Source organism: Orbilia oligospora (assembly GCF_000225545.1).
Source record: "Orbilia oligospora ATCC 24927 unplaced genomic scaffold scaffold00076, whole genome shotgun sequence".
NCBI lineage: Eukaryota > Fungi > Ascomycota > Orbiliomycetes > Orbiliales > Orbiliaceae > Orbilia > Orbilia oligospora.
Window position 1 is genome coordinate 564681 of NW_011645633.1, and position 12029 is coordinate 576709.

Sequence of the window (12029 nt, forward strand, 5' to 3'; positions counted from 1 at the left end):
ACTATTTCTGCTCAATAGCTATCGCATTTTTGTTCCTAGATTCAATGCCAAATTGAAGATTAAATTTACGCTAAACTAATTAAATATCCATGAATGATAGCGCTCAGATTATTAACGTATAAGAGCAATAACACCAAAAGTCATTAGAAAGGAGAGGTGGGAAAGAAGATGTCAAAAATAAGTGCTCCATAATGCAAAGGAAATAAAGTAAAGATGTACATAAGAAATGTGGGTCGTTAAATATGATCTAAAAATGCTAGAAAGATAAAAGGTAAAGAAATCGACGCCGAATTAGAATGTAGATGTATAAGCAAATTAGTATACCGCCTCAATTGCAATTTTATTTATCAGCACCCCGCCAATCGTCCGAATGAATGGTTTAATACCCATATTCGCATCTGGGAATAACGATTGGTCCGTATTTGCTAGTTGTTGAATAAACTCCATCACCTTGGATGATGAAATCAACCGCTAGACTCAATGGTGGAACGTACTTCTCCGGGGTGGGTTGCATATATTCGACTTGGTTTGTCTCATAAGCGGCGAAGATGGTGTAATTTCTTCTGGCCATGAGCTTCTTCTCAGCACGCGGAGTGCCGTTGATATCCGTGCCAAAGAGCTCAATCATATCCTCTTTGGTATCGCTTGGGGTATTTGTGCTCCTCATTCCGTTTTGTGGAATGAATAGTTGCTTGTTATTATTGAGGAGCTTCATCATCATATTAGATGGTGGGCCGTTGACGATGGCAGATGAAATAATCTGATACATGGTCTTATGATCGCCTGGTTTTGACGGATCGTGCACAAGACCTGCACCACAACATTGGACATCTAGAAAAGAGCTCGTTAGAAGGTGATCTTATTGGCTATGTCGATCCGTGCATAACTTACCTCCACTTAAAAATGTGAATCGGATACCACGGGCATGTGCAATTCCTTGTAATGTCCTGATAAGATAAGTTCGTTCAAGATCCTACGTAATTGGATTAGCATGTTTTCCCAATCAAGCTAGTGGCAATGTAAAATCCTACCTTGGATTGATGTGTCCAGTGATCTCTGAGATCATCAAGCAAATCGACTTCTCCAAATATCGAGACGACATTGCTCAACATGCCAGTCTTTCCGACTGCTCTCTTGACACTGTTGAAGCCTTCTCCAACAAGGCCCTTCGCCCCGACAATCCCGGCAACACCACCGGCAACTTTGCCCGTCATATTGAAAAGTCCATTTACGGCCTTCTTACCAGTTTGCATAGTCGTAGCTACCGATTCCGCAATTTCCATCCTGGGGAAGATAATTGGCACCGAAAGGATCAATAGCACATGTTGTACTGAGGATGGTAGGGTCGCTATTCTCGGGAAGAGCCCCTGATAGGTAGGTCCAGCCATGACCTGGTGTGGGTTTCGTTCGGATCTGGTATCTGGGCCAACAACTGCCAAGCCGGGTCCGAGATACTTGATAAAATGCCAACCAGTCCCAGTAACACTGAACAGATCTCTATCATCTGGAACTGCTTTCAAGATGCTTAAGGTGGTGTGGTGCTGGAACAGGAGGTACCAATCGAGAGCTATTCTGCCGATGTTTTTGAACATGTTGGAAAATTGCATGTATTCCGGATAGGAACCAAATCCGTCGAAACTGTGGGGTTGTAAGCATATACCGATTGTACTGGGAGTTTCTTTTAAACTTACATATCATGCGAATCGATTTGACAAATATGTGGGATTTGTGCCCAAGCCTCACGGATATGGGGCTGATCGAATGTGGAAGTATAGTAATGGAAATAGGCATGTTGGACATCCTCCTCGTGTCTCGCTGTCCATGCGGCGTCTTTCCTTACATCTTTACCCTTCAAATCAAGCCAGTCCTGTATTGCAAAAATCAGTATTTTTCTTAGTAATAAGTCATCTGCTCTTGACGAACCTTAAGGAGTGGTATTTCTTTCCACATCCTATCAGCGTAAACCTGGTTACCGGCACCGATCTGGCAATGGAAACCTCCAACTTCAATATGCTTTTGCATAACATCTTTCCACATGTAGCCGGAACCGCCGAGTTTTGACCTCTCCTGCTGTGGGTAAGAGGGCGAGAAGTCATTACAACTGTGAGCAATGAATCTCCAGCTCCGATCTTGCTTAGCTGCGACCAAAAACTCGTATCTAGTGCACCCAGCGAGAGATGTAACAGCGTATGTCCATTTGGTGGGAGTTTCGGCCATTCTAATATCAATATCATATCGATAGAATGTCCAATTCTTATGCGCGAAAATCGGGTGCCCTTCTAGTTGCCTTGGGTTGGGCGATAAATCAATCGTCTGATGCAAGTGAATTGTGGGTGGATCGACGGCTGTAACAAGCAGGATAGAGCCCAGCCAAATTCCCTGTTCAAGGTCCATGTTTGTGTATCTTAGATGAGGGCCGAAGTATACACCATTGCTTGGCGCAACTTTGAACATTGAAACACCGGGAATATTGATAGGAACTTGGGCTGGAGTTGCCGGTGGGAGTGACATTTGCATGCCAAAGGTGGAGGGCGCAGGGCTCATCATGGCCTCAGAGAAGAGACCGGGAGACATAACACCAGGCGACATAGGACCAAAACCTGGAGAAACTGGCCCTCCACTCATCAAACTGATTCCAGTCTCCGGCGCCGGAAATTCCCATTGTGTTCGCTGAGTCGGAATATGGATATAATAATATTGCCCGGAGGCCTGGTCGAGATGGCTCATCCACCCATCTGGAAGAGGGGGGGGAGAAGCCGGACCTGGATCCATGTAATGCTTGGTGTCTGGAAGGGTCACATATTGGGTGGTGATGGTCTCTGACTTCTGATCAACAAGTTGGTAGCCCTGCTGTGGTTGGGACGGGCCAGCTTGAATTTGGGCTCCTTGTTGCTGCTGGAGCAAATGTCCATTCGGCATCTGTCCATTTGGCATCTGTTGCTGAGGGAAACCCGGTTGACCAGGAATGCCACCTTGCAGTTGGGGCATTTGCATACCTTGTGGTTGTGGGGTCATCGATTGCGGCGGCTGTTGGACCGGGGTCTGCTGTTGGACTGGAGGTTGGATCTGGTGCTGCGGCTGCTGTTGTGGTTGTGGTTGCTGCTGCTGCTGCTGTGGTTGAACTGCTGCTGTTTCGACAGCTACAGCGCCGGGCTTGTCAGCGGGATACGCACTGGTGGCAGGTGCTTGCCCTGCCGCCGCCAAACTATCGTATGCTGGTGGTGCATCTTCTCCAACGTTCAACTTTGCGAAATCGGCCTCTAATGGGTCACGGCGTCCGTTAACCTGGGCACTGGGAGCTGGCGAAGGCTGCTGGGGCGGCCTTTGTTGGGGTTGCTCTTGCCTCTCGGCTCCCCGGTACGAAGTTAACGGGCCATGGTTATAAGCACCATTAGATTCTGTTGGTGTCCATGGTCGGTTTGGTGCTGACTCTCGCACAGGAGTGGCTTCTTCGTCTTCCTCGATAGTAATTCCTTGGGTGCCGAAGATCTGGGAGGCCCGGGAGGTACCTTTCCGCTGGTTCGTGGTATGTGACGTCTGGCTAAGGCTGGGCGATGTTGGATCGAGCAAAATCGGGATAGCCCCGGAATTTGTGGAGGCCTGGGAAGTGGAATAGTGGAGCGCTGGTGATCCCCTATCCGGCAATGGACCTTGTCTACCACCGCCATGAGTCGGGTACGAGAAAACTTCGCTTGGCTCAATTTCTGGTGTTTCTGGCGGGGCCGGGGATCCTCTTCTCGCTGCTACAGTAATATTAGAAGCAGTCGAAAAGGATCTATCTAAACCAGCCTGCGGCGGCCAGTACTGTTGATGGTATTCCGGATAAGGGTTCAGGGCTTGAGGAATCTCTGGAGGCCCGGAACTTAGGACTGGCGAAGTTGGTTTGTCCCCGCGGTCAGCACGGCCTGCGGGAGCAGGTTGTAATTTTGGTGCTCTAGCAGCTCTAAAAGCTGGTGGGGCTGGTAAGCTTCCCTTCGGTGGCCCCACCTGCAGGGCTGCAGGAGGTGAAGCCGACGCTGTGCGAAGCGGGGCAATAGGTTGAATATGCTGCTGCTCCCTTTCTGCAGCTGGTCTATCAGGATAGGGCAGTGAGTTGTCCAAAGGCTGCGTCTGAGTCCGCCTCATGCGAGGCAGCGGCGGTTCCTGCCGTAAAGTCCGCTCCTGGGCTGCCAAACTGGCGCCATCTACGGAGTCTCGTCGCGGCGGCCTGTTCATTCTGATAGGACCGACATTTTCGGTATCGAGAAATAGTTCGTCTCCGCGACGGCCGGCCATTGTGGAGACGAAGACAAAGGCGTAAAATGTGTATGGAAGTTATATTATTATGAGGGAAATGCTATGCAAATGATGCGGGATATTAAAAATATGGGTCAAAGATGCTGCGATTCAATATATACGGCAAAGATAAGCAGGTAATGGTCAGTTCGGGATTCTAACGATACAAACGAGGATTCAGAACATGTTAGTTATTAGCTTGTCCCGGACATGACAGCAGGTGCGGGATGGAGGGGTGAATTCTTGGCTGGGTGTTGGATGCACTTACGTCGTTTTAAAACTCTCCCCGACGATAACCTTTATTGCTTCCCTCGAGAAGAAAAGAACTGAAGAAGATTGTAACGAACAGAACTGTTTGAAGAGAAAAACGAGCTGAAGAGGAGAGGAGGAGGGAGAGGATAATATTAATGATGACGAGTTTCTCAGCGGACACAAATCCGCACTTGCACTGGTCCAAGCCCAAGCAAATAAGGACTTTTATTCAGTCAAGACAAGTTCCTAGCTCCAACCGAGCAAAGCAGCCGTGTGGCGCACCTGATTGGCCGAAGGAGAAAAAGCGCCAGAGCAAATGTTCCTGACTCCCGTTCTTGCATGGGCCGAAGCACCCCGGTTCTCAAGAGCAAATATATTTGCTTTGTGATGCAAATTCCAATTTCTGTCCGGCACAGATTGCTCTGCAGGCTTCTGAAGCTTGGCCGAAAATAATTCACACGATCAGGTGGTGTGCGGTTTGACCAATTTCAATTTTTTGGATGCATCCTACTTCATGAAATTTCACTTCTAGTGCATCCCCACTTGGGACCGTTTGTGGAAAGGCAATTCCCCCGAAAGTAGTTCGCTGTCGAAGCTTCCATTATGAAGGGTATCCAAATCTCGAAAGGATCTTACTTCTTGCCCTCTCGAGGTCTTCAGTGATCACTTCCCTAAGACACGTCAGCTTGAAGTTCAGCAAATAACCCGGTCTCTCCCAATTTGCCTCATGGTGGGAAGTCAAGATTATGGCTTCTTATTGGCGCCGGCCGTGGGCGCTTAAAATGCTTCGCGGTCGTCGACCCTGGCATTGGCTGCAGAACAGGCGAAATCCTGGCCGAACTCCACTCCACCTGGGCCTTAGAAAAAGCAAAAGCTCAATATTCCACGCAACGCTATTCGAACTCTGTTGTCGAAAATAGCTACATCAGACCCAGGACTCTGGAAAGGGAGGGCGATAGGGATGCAAGGACGGCAGAGAAAGGGATCATGGGTTTTCCGTCTGCCTTCTAGCCCTTGCAGGATAGATACCGATAGACGCAAGTTAATTGAATGCATTTTATTGTATTTGACAGAAACATATATGTCGGAAGTAGGTTACATCATGCAGCGGAAAAACGATTTAGTTTAGATGGCGGGAGCTTCCATGCCAAACCTCAAACTGCGGCTATACACCGCATGATCAATGCGTAAAAGTAGGTCGAGCGCCTCCAATTGGGAAGATAACGATGCGACCGTCTACCCCGCTCGAACTGATCTGCTTGACGCCACCCTGGGCGGCATCTCCTGCGTAAGGCCGGATAGCCGTAATAGTGTTCTGATGAATTGTCTTGAGTTGGATGTCGTCTGCGGTCGCAGAGTGAACAGTCTTCCCCTTCAAATCCATCTGCTTGAAAAGGTCACGAGCAGAAGATTCTCGAGCGATAGACGAAGATCGAGACTTAGAGGAGTCAAGCGCACCAACTGAACTCCAGCCTTGGTCGATAGAACCGCGGAAACGGAAAGGTTCACAATCATGACCTATAATTTCATTTTACGATGGTACGAAAGCGGGGGTTGCTCGTTAGCTACTCGCAACTTCGATAGTTTGAAACATTCCGGGGGCTTTCTAGAACAAGGGAGGGGTACACAGCATGAGCTGCAAGACTTACCCGCCGCCACAATTTCCTCTTCGGTAATCCATGTTAGTGTGGTGAATGGCAGTTGGTGGGTGCTAACACTCATAATTGCTTGTGGTGGTTGGTCGGGACCGGATGGATACACAATCGTGACACTGCTGTCATGTGCAGTGAAAGCCAATGCATTGCCACTGGGGCTGAAAGCAACATCATGAACCCATCCACCACTGTTATTCAAAAACTCGCCACAAACCGTGTTAAATGGGAGTCTTTCACCCCATGGTGAAGGTTCCGGTTTCTGATCAACGCCTTTAATAAAGGCAGAGAATACTCTAGCATGGGCATCGGCAGACCCAGCCGCGAGCAAGACTGAGTTCGGGTGCCAGTCCAACGAGAGAATAGTAGAGCGAATTGGCTTCTTCAAGTGCTTAGACACCCACCAGTCATTCTCCTCTTCGAAGTAGCAAACTGAAATAACCCGAGCACCAGACCCAACAGCAAACTTGGCTTCCGAGGGAGACCAACGGACAAAAGTAGCGGCCCGGTTGATTCTGAGAAGGACGAGTGTTGGACGCCAGCCAGTCGGAGATGGTTCCCAAACGAGAGCATTTCGGTCTATAAGAAGTAAACGTGAATTTATCAGCACGTGCCCTATTCCCCAATGGGCTCTCTAAGAAGCTTCTCTATGTACCCTGCGAACAAGTTACGATCTTGCCACTTTTAGGGGCAATATCGACACTAGTAACAACTTTGTCGTGTCCCTTAAGTTCATCCTTCAAGACAAAGCCGTGGCCTTGTCGTTCGTAGAGCTCGACGGAGTTATCTCTGGTAACTGCAAGGACATTGCGGTCTGCCGAGAACGAATGGTCTGCAATTGGCTGGTGGAACAGCAAGTTGACCTCCGGGTTCGCCATTTTCGCTATTGATAGTCGACTCCGAGCTGTCGGGTGAGTGAGTGTAAGACTAGAAAACACACGATAGGAGACTCTCTACTAATCGTGCGGTGGTCGTTAGTTATCCGTGTTACCGGCTACGTGTACGGAGTGAGATGAGGTTGGTGATGATGATGATGATGTTGAAGTGATAGTGCTCTAGAGCTGCAGCTGCACAGAGCTGCCCGCAATCTATGTAAGATCCCGCACTTTGCTTTTTCCATGCGACACCACACAAACCAATCTCAACTCCAAGTCATTTACATCCAAACAACATCGCCAGACGGCACCCTCACAAAGGTACGATAACTAACACAAGCCTTTCAAGACCCACCGAACCAATAGTATACTGACAATCGATCGAAGATGTCCAAACGCGCTCCCGACCAAGCCCTCGAGGAGCTGGTGCTATCGGGCATCGGCTCGCCACGCACCAAGCGCGTCAAAACCGATAGTATCGCAGATGAGGAGGAGATGCTGAGCGCTGAGATACCGGCCAATGGAGTAGGGAGACTAAGCCTCCAACCTACTGCGCAGTCTGAAGGTGAAGAAGATGAGATGGACGACATTATGGAAGAGGAAGAGGAGAGTGAAGCAAAGAAATGGAAGGATGGCCCTCCCACCGAGTTCTCAGACCTCTACCTTGATACAGGTACGACACGATGCTTCCTCTATAATCGGTCTTAGAAACTAATATCTCAGAACAGTCAATCGCAATCTTCTCGATTTTGACTTCGAGAAGCTCTGCTCGATTTCCCTTTCCAACATTAACGTCTACGCCTGCCTCGTTTGCGGAAAGTATTTCCAAGGTCGCGGTCAAAACTCTCATGCTTATTTCCACGCCCTCGACGAAAGCCACCACGTATTCATAAATATAGCCACCCTCCGAATCTATGTCCTCCCCGAATCTTACGAGGTCAAACAAAAATCTCTCGATGACATCAAATACGTTGCGAACCCAACATACACCAGGGAAGACGTCGCGAAGCTAGACAAGGAGGAAACCAAGAAATGGGATTTGACTGGAAAGAGGTATACACCCGGCTTCGTAGGATTAAACAATATCAAGGAGAACGATTATCTCAATGTTGTGGTGCACGCGCTAGCACACGTTACGCCTTTGCGGAATTATATGATGTTAGAGAACATGTCCTCGCGGCCTGAACTTGGTAGGTACCTCATACTCCATCTCTGTGTATGCTCAATTTCTAATACGATCTTCCCCTACAGCACAGCGATTCTCGATTCTAGTCCGCAAAATATGGAACTCCCGCGCCTTCAGAGGCCATGTTTCACCTCACGAACTTCTCCAAGAAATATCCCTACGCTCCTCCAAGAAGTTCACATTAACAACCCAATCCGACCCGGTCGAATTCCTCTCCTGGTTCGTGAATAACCTCCACCTCTCCCTCGGAGGTTCCAAAACGGCACCCGGGTCGAGTATCGTCCAAAAGGTCTTCCAGGGAAGACTACGAGTCGAATCACAAGCGATCACTGCAAAAGCCGACGCTAGCGATCGTCTACGCTTCGAAGAAGCTGGAGAAGTTAAGACAGATATGCATCGTTATATGATGCTTACACTGGAACTCCCTCCAGCGCCACTTTTCCAGGACGAACTAGATAAGAATATTATCCCACAAGTACCTCTAACTGCAATCCTATCTAAATACGACGGAACAAGGGCGCAGGAATTGCTTGGGCAGCGAAAAAGATATAAGCTACTACAACCTTTACCACCGTATCTTGTATTTCACATCAAACGGTTTTCGAAGAACAAATTCGTCTTTGAAAAGAACCCAACTATCGTCACATTTCCATCCACATCGCTGGATATGTCGCCATACGCGGAAGGAGCTACAGGGCCGATATGGTATGATTTAACAGCAAACATAGTTCACGAAAGTGTCGCTAGGAAAGGTGGGCCGAGCGGTGTAAAGTCGGAGGCGGGAGAAGAAGGCCACGCCTACAAAGTCCAATTGAAGGATAAGGCTCGGGACGAGTGGGTCCAAGTCCAGGACCTAATCGTGGAAGAGATTAGAAAGGAAATCTTGTTTCTCGGAGAGAGTTACATACAAGTAAGCGTTCTCCCAAAGTCTAACATTTCTGGGTATATACACCAACTAACAACGATCCTTGATAGGTCTGGGAAAGACGAAGAGACACAAAGAAGAAGGCAGCTTCGTAGCAGAAGCGCTATCTATAGAATTTCAGGACGGTAATTTGGATGCTTTTGAAGGGCATTTGTATGTGGGATGCCTTGTTCCTACCTCATATTACAAAACCATATGTCTCCTGAGTACAACGAATTATGTACACATAGAAGAGAATCTACAGCCTCGAGCTCACAGAGGCCCGCAGCTTCTAGCAGCCAGTAGCATACATCAATATCTAGAGTAAAAGCACCCACTACCGTTTCTTCACGGCCTATATCCATACCATGCAACGCCAACCCATCTGCTCACAAAATACGCGATCTCAAATAACCCCCAAGCAAGGCCCCATTCCATGACTAATGCCGTGCTGACACTGACCCAATTCCTCCCTGTATCCCAAATCCCAAACATTATACCCACGTTCCCCGTCCTCCTTATCATACCAGGAGCTAACATCCTGGTGCCCAATAACCCCGCTCCACTAAGCCCTAACATACCAGCATTAGCCGCTAGCACAAGCATATTGCTCCGCGGCAACACCACCTCCCCTCCCGGAGCGGTCCTAAACAATGTCAAAGCGTTCGCCCTCATCACCATACTCTCCAATCCCAAAGTCAACGCCATAGCAACTGTATCCGCCATGTGACTACTAAGCACTTCAACAGGATGTGTCGACAAATGCGTATTCCTATATCTTCTTTGATCTCTTTCCCTCCGAGATCTATCCCTCCCACTTCTTCCATGACGATGACCACGATCATGGTGGTTATGATAATGGTCATCATGACCTCTATCATGACGACGTTGCGCAGTCGTAACCTGAACTTCGATTTCTGAAATCCCAGAACGGGCGTCTGCGTTATCGTTGTCATCGTGGTTTATACTTCCCGGATCAAGGAGGCTAATTTCGTCACCTGGTATGCCGCTATTGCTTCCGTTGTCGGGGTGTCTTTCAAGTACCGGGGTGTCCGGTGTGATTGTAGCTGTAAACGTTTGTGTTTCCACTGCACTGCTACTCCCCCTTCTTCGTCCACCCGTATTCCCCCTTGAAGGCCCAGGTGCTGCATCAACACCAACTCCTGCGGTCTCATCAACGGGGAATGGTACCCACTCTCCACCGCCTCCCATTATTCCATTACCCCTAACAGTATCCCTATTGTTATCATCGAAAACGACCCCATTAACCATAGGTTCGTTCATTGCTGCTAATAAGTCATCATCACCACCCGACTCTCCAACTTCACCGTCATCATCACTCAAACTTAGAAACTCGTCATACTCTGCTTCACCAACTACGAAGCCAGCGCTTAGTTCGGCTTTCTCGAATTTATCGGTTCTCGGGAGACTTTTGTTGAAAATATTTAGAAATAATATGTGGAGTCTAAAGACCGCCTTCTGTTGTAACAAAGACCATAGGTACGGAGAGTCAAGGTATGTTGAAGGTGATAGGAGGGTACGGATGATTGATGTAAATGAAAGTCCGATAAATGCCCGGAATGGGTGGAAGTCGGCAATAGGTGGAAGGATTGGAGTCGCTGGAATAAGATGGAGGGACTGGAGGACGGAGTGGCGGTAGATTGGGTAGATCAAAAAGAAGGCCGAAAGCGTCATCCTATCATCCAACATTAGCTCCGATTACTCCCAGGATAATCTCTTAGAAACCTACCCCTTATATAGAATGTTTAGCAACCGCCTATTTGGTTTTCTTGTCCTCGGATCTCGAAACACCGGCTGCCTTTTGAGCCATTTGAACAGCAGTGACTGTAGGTACTCCCGGAAAACGTTGACGAGTTGATATATGATATGTGCCGACACTCCAGCAAAGCAGTCAAAAATTGATCGGTTCTCAATTATTAGCTTCAGAAGATCGGTGTATGGAATATCCTCAAGACCCTGAAAGGTTTGAAGTTCATTCCTTATTCCAATCAAAGGCCATGTAAAGAAGTACATGCACGCCAAATCTATGCCTCCAAGGAGTAATCCCATATCATCCTCCTTCTCCTGCAGCGCCGTTCTTTCTGCACGTGACTTCTCGCGCCTTCCACTGCCCTTATGCAGTTGCAGGCCAATAGTATTGAGAACATCGTTTTGGGCTTTCCGAAGTGACCGTTGGAGATCGATGGAAGCTTGAGCACGAGACCGCGCACTTGGCCGAGCTACCGCTGTCGAAGAGGGTGGATTGGCTGTAACCGGAGCCGTCGATGCAGAAGAAGCATTTGTCGCGGTTTGTGAGCCCGAAGAAGCTTCGTTTCGAGGCTGCGTAGGTGTAGTGTTCGGCTGGTTCGTCGCTGGAGGATTCGACGCCTGGCTTAGGTGCTGGGGTTCATAGCATTGTCGTCCTAAAGTTAGGAGGTAAAGGTAGGCGCTTCTACCCATTCTGATCCTCTTGTCGCGTCATAGATGCCGGTATGTTTTAGAGCTTGGAACGCAAAAGGGGGATACCGAACTGTTACGTATCGGGGTTGCGATTCGAGGAAGTTAGTGGGATGTTACAAGGAACAACCCAATAGCCTCATAGTAGTCAACCTGCAGCAGAGTAGCCAGGAAGGCAACACCAAATCTACAACAAATTGACAGCGGATTAAACTTCAACCCGAACATCTTACACAATGCATTTGCTACCCAAACTTTGGTTTATCCATAGTATATTGAAAATATAAGTCATTCATATTCGTCAAAACCTTACGGTATCGGGCTCAAGAGTTCCTAGGTGCGTGATCTGTGTGAATACCTGTACTCTCCTGTCACACCACTTGTCATTCACAATCCGATTCCAGATCGAAACGTTCGGTTTCTATAGT

General features: G+C 48.3%; 4 protein-coding genes across 4 annotated transcripts; 1 reads left to right on the top strand and 3 right to left on the bottom strand.

Annotated features, from left to right (window-relative positions):
- Positions 1-379: 379 nt before the first annotated feature.
- On the bottom strand, positions 380-4275 carry AOL_s00076g148 (uncharacterized protein; the record flags this gene model as incomplete). The annotated part of the gene is made up of 5 exons (XM_011122701.1): positions 380-831; positions 892-973; positions 1032-1638; positions 1692-1867; positions 1924-4275. The coding sequence occupies 5 exons, from the start codon at positions 4273-4275 to the stop codon at positions 380-382; spliced, it is 3669 nt and encodes a 1222-aa protein (XP_011121003.1).
- A 1432-nt stretch (positions 4276-5707) lies between these two features.
- AOL_s00076g149 (uncharacterized protein) lies at positions 5708-7057 on the bottom strand (the record flags this gene model as incomplete). The annotated part of the gene is made up of 3 exons (XM_011122702.1): positions 5708-6045; positions 6177-6758; positions 6835-7057. The coding sequence occupies 3 exons, from the start codon at positions 7055-7057 to the stop codon at positions 5708-5710; spliced, it is 1143 nt and encodes a 380-aa protein (XP_011121004.1).
- A 240-nt stretch (positions 7058-7297) lies between these two features.
- AOL_s00076g150 (uncharacterized protein) lies at positions 7298-9260 on the top strand (the record flags this gene model as incomplete). Its single annotated transcript, XM_011122703.1, has 5 exons — positions 7298-7375; positions 7442-7727; positions 7783-8244; positions 8306-9150; positions 9216-9260. 5 exons carry the CDS (start codon positions 7298-7300, stop codon positions 9258-9260), a joined length of 1716 nt encoding a protein of 571 aa, XP_011121005.1.
- Positions 9261-9492: 232 nt separating this feature from the next.
- On the bottom strand, positions 9493-11604 carry AOL_s00076g151 (uncharacterized protein; the record flags this gene model as incomplete). Its single annotated transcript, XM_011122704.1, has 2 exons — positions 9493-10840; positions 10895-11604. 2 exons carry the CDS (start codon positions 11602-11604, stop codon positions 9493-9495), a joined length of 2058 nt encoding a protein of 685 aa, XP_011121006.1.
- Positions 11605-12029: the final 425 nt, after the last annotated feature.